Source organism: Cebus imitator, unplaced genomic scaffold, assembly GCF_001604975.1.
Source record: "Cebus imitator isolate Cc_AM_T3 unplaced genomic scaffold, Cebus_imitator-1.0 Scaffold662, whole genome shotgun sequence".
In the NCBI taxonomy this organism is placed as follows: Eukaryota; Metazoa; Chordata; class Mammalia; order Primates; family Cebidae; genus Cebus; species Cebus imitator.
Window position 1 is genome coordinate 538,279 of NW_016107977.1, and position 17,103 is coordinate 555,381.

Sequence of the window (17,103 nt, forward strand, 5' to 3'; positions counted from 1 at the left end):
AACAAGAGCGAGACTCCGTCTCAAAAAAAAAAAAAAAAAAAAAAAAGAAATTACCAGTTATTTTCTGCATTTATGGAGATGATCATATCATTTTTCTTCTTAATTCTGTTTATGTGATATATCACATTTATTGATTTGTGTATGGCAAATCATCCTTGCATCCCTGGAATAAATCCTACCTGATCATGGTGTATTATCTTTTTGATGCCCTGTTATATTTGATTTTCTGGTATTTTGTCAAGGATTTTTGCATTCAATACAATTCAGCATCACTTCATGATGAAAATCCTCAACAAACTAGGCATAGAAGGCACATATCTCAACATAATAAGAGTCATATATGACAAACCCACAGCCAACGGCATACTTCATGGGGACAAGTCGAAAGCCTTTCCTTTAAAGACTGGAACAAGATGAGGGTGCCCATTCTCACCACTGTTATTCAAGAGAGTACTGGAAGTGACTGCAGAGCAGTCAGGCAAGAGACAGAAACAAAAGGCATCCAAATTAGAAAAGAAGAAGTCAAATCATCCCTTTGTTGATGATATGATTTTATAATTAGAAAACCATAAAGACTCTACCAAAAACCTCTTATATTTGATACATGAATTTAGCAAAGTTTCATACTGAAAGCAGTAGCATTTCTATGTACCAGTAACCATCTAGCTGAGGACTAAATCAAGGAGGCAATCCCATTTATATTAGCTACAAAAATATCGAGGAATATATTTAATCAGGGAGGTGAAAATCTCTATAAGGAGGACTACAAAAACATGGAAAAAAATTGTAGATGACACATATGAATGGAAAAACATCTCATGCTCATGGATTGGAAGAATCAACATTAAAATGAATATGTTGCTACAACAATCTACAGATTAAATACAATCCCTATCAAGTTACCAATGTCATTTTTCACAGGATTAGGAAAAAACAATAAATTTCCTATGGAACTGAAAAAGAGCCTGAATAGCCAATGGAATCCTAAGCAAAAAGAACAAAGCTGGAGGTGTAATATTATCTAATTTCAAATGGTACTACAAGGTTATAGTAAACAACAGTATGATAGTGGTACAAAAACAGACACACAGACCAATGGGACAGAATACAGAACCTATTAATGAAGCTACATACTTACAACAAGCTGATCTTCAACAACACCAACCAAAATATATACTGGGAAAATGACACTATTCAATAAATAGTGCTGGGAAAATTGCATAGCCATACGCAGCTCAACAAGAAAAACAAATAACCCCATTAAGAAGTGGGCAAAGGACACGAACAGACATTTTTCAAAGGCACACATACAAATAGCCAAACATATGAAAACATACTCTACATCACTAATTACCAGACAAATGCAAATTAAAACCACGGTGAGGTACCATCTTACAATGGTCAGAATGGCTACTACTAAAAAGACTAAAAACAATATGTTGATAAGGATTTGGTGAAAAGGACACACATACTGTTGGTAGGAATGTAAGTTCATACAACCTTTATGGAAAACACTGTGGAGATTTCTCAAAGAACTAAAAATAGAACTACCACTCAATCCAGCATTCCCACTACTAGGTATATACCCAAAGGGAAATGAATCATTATATCAGAAAGATACCTGCATGTTTACTGTAACACTATTCACAATGGCAAAGATATAGAATCCACCTTAGTGTCCATCAATGTAGGATTAGATAAAGAAAATGTTATACACACACACACACACACCCCATGGAATATGACTTAGCCATAAAAAAGAATGGAATGGTATATTTTGCAGCAACATGGAAGGATATAGAGGCCATTATCCTCAGTGATATAACTCAGAAACAGAAAGTCAAATACCTCATGTTCTCACTTATAGCTGGGGGCTAAACAATGCGTACATATGGACAGGCAGAGTGAAATAATAGTGGAGACTATGACAGGCCAGAGGGTTCGAGGCGGTGAGGACTGAAAAATTACCTATTGAGTACCATGTTGGGTAATGGGTACACTAAAAGCCCAGACTTCACCACGATGCGATTTTGCATGTAAGAAACGTGTACTTGTATCCACTAACCATATTTAAATAAACAACAAAATAAACAAGAAACTATCAGTACAGTGATAAAAGGTGGATTCTTTAGACAAGAAGGTCAAGGAAGTTTCCTACTTGAGAACCATCCCTAGATAAAGAATGAACTTTGGTCTTATTTTCAATTAGAAATATCTTTAAAAATTTGAGCTGGGTCCCACATCTGCAAAGCGAGGACACCTTACGTTAGCAGACGCTCTTTCTGCTTAGTCTGCTGACGGAAATCATGGCACCTTCAGGAATATACATAAGTATGCCTCCTTTCCTGCATAAGGCCAACCCATGGCCCGGGACCACCAGGTTGTGACGTGGGCACCTCCCAAGAATAAAATGCCTCTTGCTTTCCCTCAAAGATTGGCTGAAATTGACAACTCTCAGACTGTGTGTTAGGAAATTGCTTGGGATTCTAGCTACTTCTGAAAAAGTTTAATAAAAAGAAATGCAGCAAACACATTGTCAGTGAAATTTCAGATACTAAACTACAAAGAGAAAGCAGAGAGATTAGCATGTGGGAAAAGTAAGGACCTAGACAGATGATGCCCTGGGGGCTGCCAAGGGGTCCCCCAAACAGCCCCCTTTGCTCTGCTTTCTTTTCCTCTTTGTCCGTTTGGCCTCTCAGCTTCCACTTAACCCATCTCATCAAACAGAAAACAAATAAATGGTTCTTTTAAAAGTTTAAAGAACAAAAATGATTTTCAACATAAATCAAGATAAGTTGTTGATTCCTACTCCTCATGCCTGGTCTGCATTTGTCAAGAGTGTGGGGTTATGTTTTTTGGTCAGTTCTAAGTTCAGATTCTGGCTTTGTATCTTTCAGGCTGAGGGACATTGGGAGCTAACCTGTGATGGTTAATAGTATGTGCCAACTTGATTGGACTAACGGGTGCCCAGATAGCTGGTTAAATGTTATTTCTGCATGTGTCTGTGAGGGCATTTGGGATGAGATTAGCATTTGAATTTCTGGAGAGCAGAAAGCAGAGAGCCTTCACCAATGTGGGTGGGCCTCATCCCATCTATGCAGGGATGGGAACAGAACAGTGGAGGAAGACAGAATAACTGAACCTGACTGTTTGAGCTGGGACATGGACTTTCTGCCCTCAGCACTTGTGGTTCTTAGGCCTTCAGATTCAGACTGGATCCACACCATTAGTTCTCCAGCTGTTGGGCCTTTGTACTACACCACTGGCTTTCCTGTGTCTCCAGCTGGCACATGGCAGATCATGGGAATTCTCAGACACCATAATCATGTGAGCCAATACCTACCATAAATCTCTTAATATGTGTCTTTTATTGGTTCTGTTTCTCTGTAGAACCCTGACTAATGCATTATCTAATTACCTCTCAGCCTCCTTATCTGTGATTGATGATAATGACAGCTTCATAGACCTGCTTGACACGTAACATGGGCTCAGTAGATGACACTGTTCAAATTCCCATCTGACCTCACTAACCCTTCCCCAAGCCCTAGGGAAGGCCTGGTTCTTTCCACATGGCTGGGGCCTGGCCAATGTGAGTCCTGCTGGGAGGCAGAGAGAAAGCAGGTCTTAGCTAATGCCCAAGCCTGGCCTCTGGTCCCTTCTGACCCCTTTGTGACTTAGTCACTTTCTGGGAAAGTAACAGGTTTAAAATGACTCCAGGTCATCGTCTGTGTCAGGGACCAATAGAACAGGGGCTGCCCCATCTGTCTCCATACCAGGGGCTTTTAGAGCAGAACACAGTGACCGTACTACGCCCCTTTCCTCTCCTCTGGGGGGAACAGGTTCTGGGAAAGCCAGGCTGGGATGAAGAAGGCCACCATAATTCCTCTTGCCATTGTGCCTGCAAACTCTCCCTTGACTTGCTCTTTCCTATTCCTGGGTGACACTCTGGAAATTCTGTGTGGTTCTTCTGGTCACTTTTCTGTGCAGAGGGCTATCAGCCCCGAGCTTGAGCCTCCTGTAGACTGGGTTAGCTGCCATCTGGCTTCTCTGTTTCACTCTTTGCTTCCTCCTCTTCCGTGGCTGCCGTCTGTGTCCCTTGTGGCACTAGCACAGGCAGAGAAGAGGGACAGGAGGGTAGCCAAGTCTTTCTTGCCTGTTTTCCTTCAGGACCCGCTGGGCTCACTGGAGGTCCCAGTGCTGGCCTGCTGTCTGAGGAAGTGCTTTTGTAGGTCTTCAGAGCTCTCTGCCAGTTGAGGGGCTGTGTCCTCAGGTCCCTGGGCTGTGGTGGTGGCTTCTCTCACTGACTGCTCGTGTCTACCCTCAGCCCTGGCCTCCGGGGCTGGCTTTCTGTGTGGTTCCCACTGTAGGTGAGTCCTGAAGCCAGCCGACTGGGGCCTCCTCCCTGAATCCATTCCTGGCCCTTGGGCAGCATGCAGGATCCTGGCCTCACAGTCCCTATGGCCATCTGTCCTGGCCTGCACAGCCCGCCATGCCCCCGTGATCCCCACGCTTGCCAGCTTCTGCCTTCAGGCCCTTCAAGCAGGCATCAGAAACTCATCCCTGCAGCCCTCAAGCCCCAGAGATGCTGTCCCACACCTCTCAGCTCAACATGGAGAGGGAAGACACGGGCAAAAGGCGGAGCACACTGTGCTTGCACAAAGGCCTCTTTTGTGGACTCTGAACCCCAAGTGAATTCTTGGAGCTGGTGACAGCTCTGGAGAGCCCTGTTGGTAAGTCCTGCATAGCTGCATGGATGCCTTGCTGAGACACTCTCTGCCTGCTACCTCAGTCCTTGGGACTCAACCAATACTCCCCATGCCCAGGAAAATGTGTGTTTTATGCCTGGTTCCATAGGCCTTCCTCCTTGACTGGCCATGCAAAGGTTCCAGCTAACTCAAGGATGCATCTGGCTGCAGAAGCAACTCTTTGTGATACATTACTATTGCACGTGCTCTGTCCTCTTCTGAGTTTTTTTTTTTTTTTTTTTCCTGCACTGGAAACACCAGTTGCTGAAACCCTAGAAGTGCCTCCCACATCACTGGCACAGGATTCCGACCTGAGCACCAGTGGCATCTGTGGGGACCAGGTGGCTGTGTCCTCACTCCCATCACCCAGCCCAGAGTGGTGGTTTCATTTTCAGGCTGACCTGTCACCTGATGTTTTACAAACTGTTGTATTTGAGGGATTCCGTGAGGCTGCAGGGCCTGGTCAAAAGAGAAGACTTAATGATCAGACCAAATTTTCACTTTTTGGCCCCTCCATTTATCATTTCTGTGGTCTTAGAACAGTTATCTAATCCCATCGAAGCTCAGTTTTCCAATCTGTGGACGGGGACTGGGGGCTTATGAGGTAGGGTTGGAAAGGCGGGGGTACAGTGCCCAGCACAGGGCCCTCTTATGGTGCCGCTGTCTCTGCAACCCCACCCCATCCCACCCGCCTGTGCTCACCTCCCTCCTGCCATCCGCCCGACACCATCCATACCTCCGGCCTCACCTCTCCATTCTTCCCTGATGGGGTCACTCGCATCCACCCCTGGTTGTTTAGTTTCCCCTCTCTGCCCATTCTTCCTTCTTTTTAGTGATGTGGCAGCCAGAACTACAGTTTCCAGGGGCAGGGGACCAGCCTAGCCTACATAAATGGGACAATGTCTGGGCCATTATGGAGATTCCTAAAGGGAACTAATCCTTTTGTTAGATGATGGTTGATCACTCAGACTCTGTGGGAGATAGGGACAGACACCACGTGGCTCCCATGTCCCCATTAGCATCGGAATCCCTCGGGCCCCAGGGAGCAGGCAGCAGGGGACCAGCCTGCGGCCTTGGGAGTCAGATGGGCTGACCAGCCATGGGACTGTGGGCGAAGCTTCTCCTGGTGGGGGGCACTCAGGGGGCGTGTGTGTGATGATCACCTGTGATTACTGTCATCACTGCTGCTGTCTTTCCCCACTCCTCCCCGTCCCTGGCAGAGACACCTGGACTGGATCCAGTCTGCCAGCACCTATCAGGCATCTGCCCTATGGCAGGAGGGATAGAGGCAACAGTGAAAATGATGTCAAGGAACGCTTCAGACTCAACACAGGCAGGACTCGGGAGGTGTGCAGAGGAAGAGAGTAGTTTTCCACAGTTGTCTGAGTCTTCAAAACGCTTGTCCTCAAATGTCCTGCCAAGATAGACCGTTGGTATGGACACACCACAGCCTTAAAACATAGTGACAAGACAGCCCTGGAGGAAGGGTGTGCCAGGGCATGTGGCTTCTAACCATCTCGTCTTTAAACATGGTCTTGGATGCCACCGCTGTTGCTGCAGGCTCTGTGGGAGTCTCTTTTCCAGCCAGGGCCTCTAGGGAGAGCTGGCCCAGCAGGTACTAGGTCCTGCCTTGGTGGGTGGGTGAGGACCTGGGTGCCCGCTGCAGGGCCCATGAGCCTAAGGGCAGCCTGGAGCTGCATGCTCTGGTCCTTCCATGGGTCTCCCTGGTGTCACTGCTCACACTTTTTCATGTTTGGCAGAGACCTTTTCTAGGAGCAACACCTTTGCATTCAGGTTCCAGAGAAAGTGAACCAAAAAATATGCCTTGGCCAAGGCTCTATGGCTGCCCTGCTGGTCTGACCACACTCTTCATTCCATATTAGAACACCCAAGGTGTTTCTGCAGGAACAAGCTATTCTGAAACATGCACAGTTGTGAAGCCTTTTTGCTGGGAACACATATGATATCCACGGAGCCCATCTGGAAAACACCAGGCTAGCTTAATGAGCTTCTGCTCTCAGGGTGACTTCTTGAAGCCACCAATTAATTAGTCGGGGGGAAAACCCAAACTTCAGAGCCAGGTCCATGTAATGGCAATGCGTGGGAACACTTACCATCACATGTGACCTCCAGAGACCAGCTGTGGCCTGAGGGCGTGCACCCCACCTGCTCTGCACAACAAAGTTCAAGGAAAGTGGCCTGAGGACGGCTCCTGTGAGTTTACCTCTGCCTGTGTAGTGCATGTGGGGGCTGCATACCCTTCCCCCAGCATCTGGCAGGGGCCAGCCATCACCCACAGTCCTCCCATGCATCCCTGTCTCAAAGCTAATGCTAGAAAGCTGGAGTCCTTCTGTCTTCCACAGCACGAGGGTCCCGCGGTCCCCCCGTGCCATCCCCACATGCTGTGTGCAGCCCTGAGTGGCCTGGAGCTGGAGGTGACCTCCGGGGAGAGCAGGGGCAGCACTTACCCCCCTCCCGTGCCGCCGTTCTTGCTGAAGTGCGTGCGCGGCTCGCTGGAGGCCAGCTTCAGCAGCTCCGTCCACTCCCGCTCCCACTCCTCCTCCGTGTACACCAGCCCTGACTGGCAGAGGGAGCCGGCTCAGGAGCAAGGTGGGCCACTGCCATGCTGCCCTCCTCTCCTCACCCTCCCCACCCGGACCAGCCTCACCAGGACCCAGGCCAGGCACATCTGCAGGTAGATATCAACTGCACCCTCTTGCCCACCTTTGCTGTGCACACTATTTTCAGAAGCCCCAAGCTCTAATTCCAGAGCTGTTGGGAGTCTGCCCACCAACAAGGGTCATTCTCAGGGGCTGTGGGTAACCGAGCATTAACCCATTTATGGATCTAGCTGTGGCCGGCCATTAAAAAGTTTAAAGGGATACTATGTCAACCGTAGTCAGGAAGCAGGAGATTCTTCTAGGAGAGCAAAGTCCTCATGTTTGCCATGGTTGGGACAATCGGGAATCCCTTTGGATTGAGCTCACATACTGGGGTTGGAGACATAGGCTGCCCCTGACAGCAGGTGGTCATATATATAATTCGTCATCCAAGCCAGGATGCTTTTGGGAATGAAGGTAGGCAGCTTTCATAATCATGCCTTAAGGAAGCACAAGCGGACACATGGTTGCTGTCTGTCAGGACTGTGCCATTTCAACAGGCTCCTCCTCCATGGGCTTAAATGCAGGAGACTTTCCTGATCCCAGGGGCTGTTTCTGCCTCACCTCATAAGACAGTCTTGGGCCTGGGGGCCATGCCAGTGGATACCAACCTCCTTATTCTGCTGCGTCTGCTGCCACCTCCACCTCCGCTTTAGGGCTTCCCTCTCAGCTCCCGTCCTCATCATGGTGTAGAGAGCTTTCCGTAACACCAGGTCCCGGTCATGAAACCCCCACATTCCTGGAGCCAGGAGGCCATGGACAACAGAGGAGAGAAAGGATGTGAGGAAAAGACAAGCCAGAGTGACGCAAACCGCCACCACCCCCTGGGATGGCCTCCCATCTGCACGCACAGAGGAGCCTCATTACTCAGTGGTTCTGTTAATTCCCCTCCAGCCTTCTTCCTGAGGCTTCCCATTAAGGCAAGCAGGTGAATGAAGCAGCACATCCTGTTCTTGGCAAAATAATAGTGGGCGAAAATCTAGTGCTTTTCCTCTCTGGCACCCTTGGCAACCCACTCTCAATGTTGCTGGTTTGCTTTGACGGCCTAATGGTCATTATCCAAGTCTTGCATTTGGGTGGGGGACTGACTATGGGACAGGGACAGGCTGTCTCATAGTCAGTGTTCTCACAGAGGGCTCCAGGTGAGGGCAGCCATCAGCATCCTGGCTTCTCCAGGGTCTGCCATTTCCCACCTCTCCAGCCCTGAAGCATCTCAGCTTCCTGAGAAGCAGAGCGTCAGTGACAACACTACACACACCTGGCCCAGGAGAGAGCGCCTGCTTCCCAGCGAGAGGGTCTCGCCCTGTGCCAGGTGCTGCGAGGATGCCGAGGCAAAGCAGTCATCTCCGAGAATGTGCTCTGGGAGGCTCAGATGTGGTCAAGAAACCCAACTCATGGGAGAAGCGCTGAAGAGAAGAGCAGCCCTGGCTACAAGGGAAAGCACTGGGGAATCCATCTATCCATCCATCCATCCATCCATCCACCTCCCCACCCACCCCCCCCATCCACTCATTCTGGGTGCTGGGAATATGCGTGGCAGTGGCCGGGACACATGAAGTTCCTGAAATCTGATGGAGCACATGTTGGGAACGGGGAGTGGGGCGGCCATTAGGTTGACACAGAGTGTATGATGCTGAGGGTAGCAGCCCCACAGGGAGATGTGAGGCAGGCAGATTTGCTGTGGCATGAATGGAAACATAGGAGCCATGACTTAAATGGGTGGAGGAAGGAGCTGAGTTGCTGTCCCAGGCACACAGGCACAGGGAAAGGCCAGGGACAGACCCGGAGGGGTCAGTACTTGAGAAAAGGCAAGATAGAAAGGTAGCTAGAGCAGGATGGAGGGGACACGGAGAGTGAAAAGCGGGCTTTCAAAGGAGCTGGGGGCCTCTGAAATGTTTTCAAAGAAAAGCAGCGTACACTGATGTTTTCAAAGGCTCAACTGGCTGGGCACCCTTGGATATGCAACAGCCCAGGTCTGCCATGGGCTTCTAGCCAGCAAGGAGCTGCCTTTTTCTGCAGGATGGCAGGCGAGGGGGAATGACCATTGTCGCTCCTCACTCATCTTCAGGCCTCTTTCAGCGGCCTCCTGGGACTCTCCCACAGCTCCTTCTGCAGGTCTCTCTTGCAGAGAGGGCCTCTTTGTCCTGTACATGTCTGCCTACAGGCCTGACTCCAAGATTACTGTCATTTCCCCATGTGCCCCACAATCCTAGCTCAGAGTCAGGCCAGGCCAGCAGGGGTTCCACAAGCACCGCTGGTGAATGCCACATGGTAGCTTTGGGCAGCTCCAGTCCTGTGGAGTTTAGCCACTGGGCACAAGATGAAACCGGGTGCTGGGATAAGAGGACAGACTGCTGTGAGCTCTGGGCTCACTGTTGTGCCGGGAATTCTTGGAGGGGGGGTCTCACAGCCCTGGTTGCTCATGGCCCAGGCTCTCTTGCAGGTGGGAATGAACAGCCCGAGGGAGGCTCTCCCTTCCCAGGCAGGCCTGGGAGGCCCACTGTGCTCACAGGGGGAAAATGCTGTGGGATGTGGCCTTGCCCCCTGTTGTGTTCATGCGGACAATGACTCCACACGCTGCAGCTACTGAGCGACAAAGGCATTTCCATGCCCAAGATTTTGGAACGAGGCTGCTATTTGACACAGATGAGAGATTCATTTTTTTATATTATTTTTGCAGGTTTTACCAAGAACAAGGTAAAATATGCTCAATAATAGGAGAACAGTTAATATTAACCATTATGATGAAATATGATCTAACTACTTAAAGTCATGTATTTGAAGGATAACACCATGGAACATTCTCAAATTTTAAGGGAAAATGTTGGATTCGAGACAGTGAGCGCAGCAAGATCATCATTTCACTTGAACAGACAGAAGACTGGAAGATGATGACAATACCTAACTGTTAAGAGTGGCTACTGCTGGGTGGGGGAATTACTGATTTTCACTTTCTCACCGTGATGAATGTAGGGAACTTTTGCAATGCCAACAAGCAGAATGTGCTCCGATGACGTGGAGACAAAGCAGGTGAGTGGGTGCCTTGCCTTCTCTCACTGAAGGTCAAGCCTGTGGAATGTTCCCCTTGCTCTTGGTATCCATCCTCCTCTGGGACCCTTCCCAGACCCTGATGTATTTCCCTTGAAGCCCCTTAGAGTCTTATCTCACCTACGCCTTGTGGAATGGGCCTCACTGCAGGTCCAAAGAGAGAGGTCTGGGGGCTGGACCTTGCTTTAGGTCACGGCACCCAGTTAAAGCCACATTTTTTGTGGGATGCGAGTTTGACCAACAAGTACCACATTCCTGTCTGAGGGTTATGTGTTTTGGAGAGGCGCTTTCCCCCAGGGCAGGTAAGGAGCAACTGGCCCTGATGGTCCCTAGCGCAAACCCAGATTCACCTGTCAAAATGGATTCGGTCTTATGCATATAAGGCTGGGCCTAAAGGGATAACTGAGGTTCCAGAAAGTCGATGATGATCCTCAATTATCCAAATATATCTGTGCTTGTGTAGCTTTGTGTGATCGGGAAGCTCAAGTCTCTGCTGGACAGGGCTGCTGATCTCTCTGTGGTGTATTCTGACTACGCTGACTCCCCTGTGATTTATCTGAGCAGACCTACGTCTCTTTCCATTAGTCCACGCCAATTGTTGACTGCTGTCAATATAGTGGACCCTCATTTACCCATCCTCATGCACTGTTTCCCAAAATTCCTGCTCCAGCTTTGCCTTGCTCACCCCTACCTCCAACCACCCTGTCCATTCCTGCCCTTATGCTTTGTCTCCGGGGTCTCCCTGCCGGCAATGTCCTCTTCTAGTCTCTCAAGTTCTTCAAGTCTCAGTAAAGATCCCATCTCCTCCAGGAAGTCCTCTTTATTTGTACCAGGCAACAGTCTCTAAGTCTCATCCCTACAGCTATGCTCAAGGCCTCCTTCTATCATACCAGGTCTTTTCTTATGTGTCCCGTCTCTCCACCAAGTGCAGGCTACTTGACAAGATGGGCCAGGATTGTTGGCTCTATATCCTGGGGACTTTCCCAGATGACAGTGACATGAGTGGCTCTATTTAGCGTATGTCTTTCCTTCAATAACTCCTTGTGCAGTCCTGGAGCCTGGCCACCCTCTGTCTGTGCTGTGGAGCTTACCCAGTGAGGCGGCATGTAAAAGGCAGTTCCCATCCCCTGTCGTGGCCAGAGGAAGAAGCCGTTTACAGCTCGTGCACACAGTGGACCACCAGTTCAGGCGACCTGGAACAGAAGCTCACTTTAGAACAGGATCCCAGAAAAGGCAGGGGCCAGTGGGGGTGTTTGCTAACGAGGCACAAACATCAGGAACAGGTTTTCTACAGGTTTCAGCAGAAAGGGAGAACATTATGGCTACTTCTCTCCTCAAATGAAATATAGATTTCTTTTCCCTTTGAAGACAAGAAAAGGCCAAATCTTCCCATCAATTAACATGAGCATTAAGAAACTCAACGCCAGAACCTTCTCTCCTTGAATCTGGAAACATTTTCCATAAGACAAAAAACTTCTTTGTAATTTCCTTGAACACAGTTTTCCCTCCTGAAAGCTATTTTTTTCCTTTCACCATCTTGCTTTTTTGATCCACATATACCTTTGAAAGTATAGTTCATATTTCATTTGATTCATCAAAACCATTATAGTTACGTAGCTGTAGTCATGTTAAATCTCATGAACATTTACATTTAGAGACTTCTTCAGGGAAGATAGAGCAGATATACTTTTTCCTATTCCTCTTACTAAATACAATGAAAAGCCCTGGAAATTATGTATTAAATAATATTAGAAGACTCTGAAAAGTGGAGAAGAAGTGGCAGACGAGCTGGGGATCTTGAGACTTGAGGAATGACATAATGGTGGGTTCCCTGGAGTTTCTTTTTGCCTTATATATTCCAGACTAGATACTTGAGAAACTGGAACCTAGAAACACCAACAAGAGCAGGTCGACAGAGAGAGAGATAGAGAGAGAGAGAGAAAGAGAGAGAGAGAGAGAAAGGGAGGAAGGGAGGAAAGAAGATAGAAAAGAAAAAGCATGTTCTCTGTAGACAATATCAGGAAGGGGGCAGCTTAGCAAGACAGTAGCTGCTTAGACATTTGCCTTCTATTCCGGTCAAACACCACAGAAAAAAATATAGCCTGACTACCACCCCTGCCAGCAAAGGTCTATTGAGAGGCCTAGATTCCCACCCTCACCAGGCTGTAACAAGGTGCTCATCACTGCCTGCTCCACTGCCTGGGAGTATTAGAGAAGGCTGAGTTCAAAGCTAAGACTTCAACCCTACTGGGTGGTAATAAGCACCTTGCTTTCTATCTTCAGAGGGCATAAAGAGAGCCTAGACGTTCACACCCATTTGACTGTAATAAGAATCTCTGTCTCCTCTCAGCTAGGAAGTACCCCTGCCAAGAAGTACCAAGCCCATTCCTCAGGTATTAACAGGGGCGCAGGGAGAATCTGTACTTCAACGACCCTCAGGCAGTTATCAGGCAATGCCCCCGTGAACCTACCAGAGTAGTGTCAGGTCTGCTAAAACACAAGATTAAAGGAAGACCCAAGGTCCTATAATTTAATACCAAATATAAGACCTTTAAAAAAAATCACTTATACCAAGAACCAGGAAGATTTCAAACAGAACAAGAAAAGATATGAAAAATGAGATGACAGATGTTATAGTTATCTGACTGGGATTTAAAAATAGTCATCATAAGAATACTTCAACAAGCAATTACAGGCATACTTAAGACAAATGAAAAAAATAGAAAATGTAGTAAAGAAACAGAAAGTCTTACCAAAACAATAGAAGATACAAAACAGAGCCAAATAAAGAACAAAAATGTGGGCAAATGTAACAGGAACTAAAAAATACAATTCTAATTTAAAAAACTCAATGGATGTGCTCAAAAGCAAAATGGAGAGAAGAGAAAAAGAATCATTGTAATATAAAGGTAGAACATAGAAATTACCCAATCTGAACAACAGAGAAAACTCAGCCTTAAAAAAAAAACACATATACAGAACACAACTCAGGAACATGAGGTATTGTGACAAAAGTCTGGAGTCCCGTAGAAGAGGAGAAATAGGGTAGAGCTAAAAAAGCATTCAAAGAAATAATCACGAAACATTTCCCAATTTCTGCAAATGAACAAACAAACATACAGATTCAAGAAGCTGAGTAAACCCTAAACAGAAAAAAAAAACCATAGAAATTCATGCCAAAATACATCATAGTCAAACTTCTAAAAACTAAAGACAAAGAAAGAAACCTTAAAAACAAACAACACCTCACTTAAATGGGAAAAACAATTCTAAAGACAGTGGATTTCTCATTAGCTGCTTCCAGAAGGAAGCAGAGTAACAATTTTTTCTTTTTTTTTTTTAAACAGAGTCTTGCTCTGTCACCTAGGCTGGAGTGCAATGGTGCAATCTCAGCTCACTGCAACCTCTGCCTCTCTGGTTCAACAATTTTCCTGCCTCAGCCTCCCAAGTAGCTAGGACACAGGTGTGTACCACCAAACTTTGCTAATTTTTGGTGTTTTGTTTTAGTAACGATGGGGTTTTAATCTGTTGGCCAGGCTAGTCTCGAACTCCTGACTTCAAGTGATCTGCCTACCTTGGCCTCCCAAAGTGCTGGGATTACAGGCATGAACCACCACACTCAGCCAGGATAACATTTTTTAAGCACTGAAAGAAAATAACTGTCAGCCCAGAATTATAAAGCCAGCAAAAATATTCTTCAGTAATAAGGAGGAGACTGATACATTCTCAGATGAAGGAAAACTAGTAGATTTTGTTCCCAGCAAGCCTACCCTAAAGAAATGGCTAAAGGAAGTTCTCTGGGCAGAAAGGAAATGATAAAAGAAGGTATTTTGGCATATAAAGAAGGAAGAACATGGAAAGAACAAAAATATGCGCAAATATAATAGACTTTCCCTCTCCTCTTGAGTTTTCTATATTATATCTGATGGTTAAAGCAAAAATTAATGACATTACCTATCTGTTTATATGTTTCACTATATGTTGAATAAGTATTTAAAACAATTTTATTATAAATGGTAGAGAATAAAAGAGCAAAAAGGCAGGTAAGGTTTATATGCTTCACCAATAGTGATAAAATGTCAACACCAATAGACTTTGATAAGGTATGTGTATATAATGTAATAACTAGAACAGTTCCCAAAAAGGTTAGAATCTCCCCCAGAAAATAGCCAACAGTATCCTGATACCAAAATCAAACAAAGAAAGTACAAAAAGAGAAAACTGCAGAGCAACAAATACCTCTCATGAATATGATACAAAATTCATAAGGAAGTATAAACAAATAGAACCTAGTAACATATACAAAGAACTATATACCATGACCAAGGAATGCAAGGATGGCTCAATATTTGAAAATCAATCCATATAATTCATCATATTAATAGGATACAGAAGAAAAATCACATAATCATATCATAAATGCAGAAAAAGCTTTTGACAAAATTCAATACTCACACATAATTTAAAATTCCATAAAACTAGGAATAGAGGGGGTCTCCATAACTTGATTTAAAAAATCTACACAAACATATAGCTAACATCAGACCTACTGGTGAAAGACTAAATGCTTTACTTCTAAGACTGGGAAAAAGACAAGGATGCCCACCACTCTCTCCACTGCTATTCAACCTAGCCAGAGAAATAAGTCAAGAGAAAGATATAAAATTTGTATTTGCAAATCAGACAGGAAGATATAACACTGTTCTTATTAGCAGAGAACATGATTGTTCACACAGAAAATCTTAAGAAAGCAAAAAAAAAAAAAAAACAAAAACAACCATAATAAGCAATTTTTTAAGGTCACAGGATACAAGACCAACATACACAAGTCAATTATATAGTTATCCCCTAGTATCTGCAGAGGATTAGGTGTGGGATCCCCCCGACATATACCAAAACCTGTGTGTAATGAAGTCCAATAGTTGCCCATGTGGAACTTGCATATGTGAGAAGTTGGACCTCCATATACGTGGATTTTGCATCCTGTGAATATTGTAATTTTGATCCTCATTTGACTGAAAAAAATTCACGTATAAGTGGACCTGTGCAGTTCAAACCTGTGCTGTTCAAGGGTCATTCAACTGTACTTTACATACTAGCACAGACATACAAGGGGCCAGGGAGCAACTGGAGTTTTCAAACTTTGCTGTTGGGATTGTAAAATGGCACAATTATTTTAGAAAACGTTTGGTAATTTCTAATACCGTTCAACATACTCTGATATGGTTTGGCTCTGTGTCCTCATCCAAATCTCATCTTGAATTGTAATGCCCATGTGTCAAGGGAAGGACCTGGTAGTAGGTGATTGGATCGTGGGGGCAGTTTCCCCTATGCTGTACTCATGATAGTGAGTGAGTTCTCATGAGATCTGATGGTTTTAAAAGTGATAGTTTTATCTGTGCTCTCTCTCTCTCTCCTGCTGCCTTGTGAGGAAGGTGCCTACTTCCATTTCCCCTTCTGCCATGATTGTAAGTTTCCTGAGGCCTCCCCAGCCATGGGAAACTGTGTCAATTAAACCCCTTTTGTTTGTAAATTACCCAGTCTCAGGTGGAATCTTTATACAAGTATGAAATGGACTAATATGTACCTTTACCATGTGACCCAGCAATTCCACTCATGGATAGTTACCCAAGAGAAATGAAAACATAAGACTCATTCAAGAAAATTCACAGCAGCCTTATTTCTCAATAAAATGAGTTGCTAACACATCTGGGATTGTGTCTCTGAAATAAATAGCCATTGGGAGTTACCCTGGGTTTTGTTTTCTAGTGAACCTGTGCCAAGACATCTTCATTCACTCTTCCTTAGGAAGCTTCAGGAGGATGTACTCCACAAAATGAGGGTGGAAACCCGAACCAGAGAAATACAGGACACAGGAGGGAAACGGGTAAACAGCACAGAAGAGGGGCAAAGGTAATCTCCAGGCTGATGGCCACAGGAGACTCTATGCTACCTGATGACAGGTGCATCTGCACTCATGGCTGCTTTTCAAAAGAATGTGTCTATGGAAAGGATAAATAGCCTGGCTCATACGTGTTATGCAGCTGACACAAATGTCATCTTACATATCACTTCTTGAATAACATTACAATTGTTTTAAAAATTGCTTCAACTTTATGAATGGTTGTATCAAGTTTCTAATGTTATGTGAAACTACTAGTGACGTATATGTATGTTTTTATTTGGAGCATGAAATATAACATGCACCTCCCAAGGGCCTTCAACACTTTGCAAATTTCAATCAAAGGAGAATGTTTATAATAGATATTTCCAAGAAGCTGTAAAAATATTTTAATCAAAAATTCTTTAAAAAAGAGTAATATTAATAGGATTTGAACAATTACAGAAGCAGAACATGTTTTACATTTCTACATTCCATCTGTGAGTGGCTAAAGAAAATGTGGTGTATATAGACGGGAGAATACTATTCAGCTATTAACAAGAATGATGTCATTCATTCGCAGCAACATAGATCAAACTGGAGGTCATTATCCTAAGTGAAATAAATCAGGCACAGAAAGACAAATATTGCATGTTCCGAATTATATGTTGGAGCTAGAAATTTGATCACATAGAGGGAGAGTGTGTAAAGACAGATGCCAGAGACTAGGAAGGGTGAGTGGTGGGGAGGATGAAGAGAAGTGGGTTAA

The 17,103-nt window shown here is 45.4% G+C and overlaps 1 protein-coding gene across 1 annotated transcript in view; it reads right to left on the reverse strand.

The window, feature by feature from the left end:
• OTUD7A (OTU deubiquitinase 7A) overlaps positions 1 to 17,103 on the reverse strand; it is a 153,680-nt gene that overhangs the window by 16,317 nt on the left and 120,260 nt on the right. Inside the window, exons 7-9 of the mRNA XM_017518205.2 lie at positions 11,545 to 11,646; positions 8,017 to 8,144; positions 7,214 to 7,326 (exon numbers count right to left, since the gene is read on the reverse strand). Coding sequence (XP_017373694.1) covers positions 7,214 to 7,326; positions 8,017 to 8,144; positions 11,545 to 11,646 — 343 coding nt within the window. The remainder of the gene's footprint in view (positions 1 to 7,213; positions 7,327 to 8,016; positions 8,145 to 11,544; positions 11,647 to 17,103) is intronic.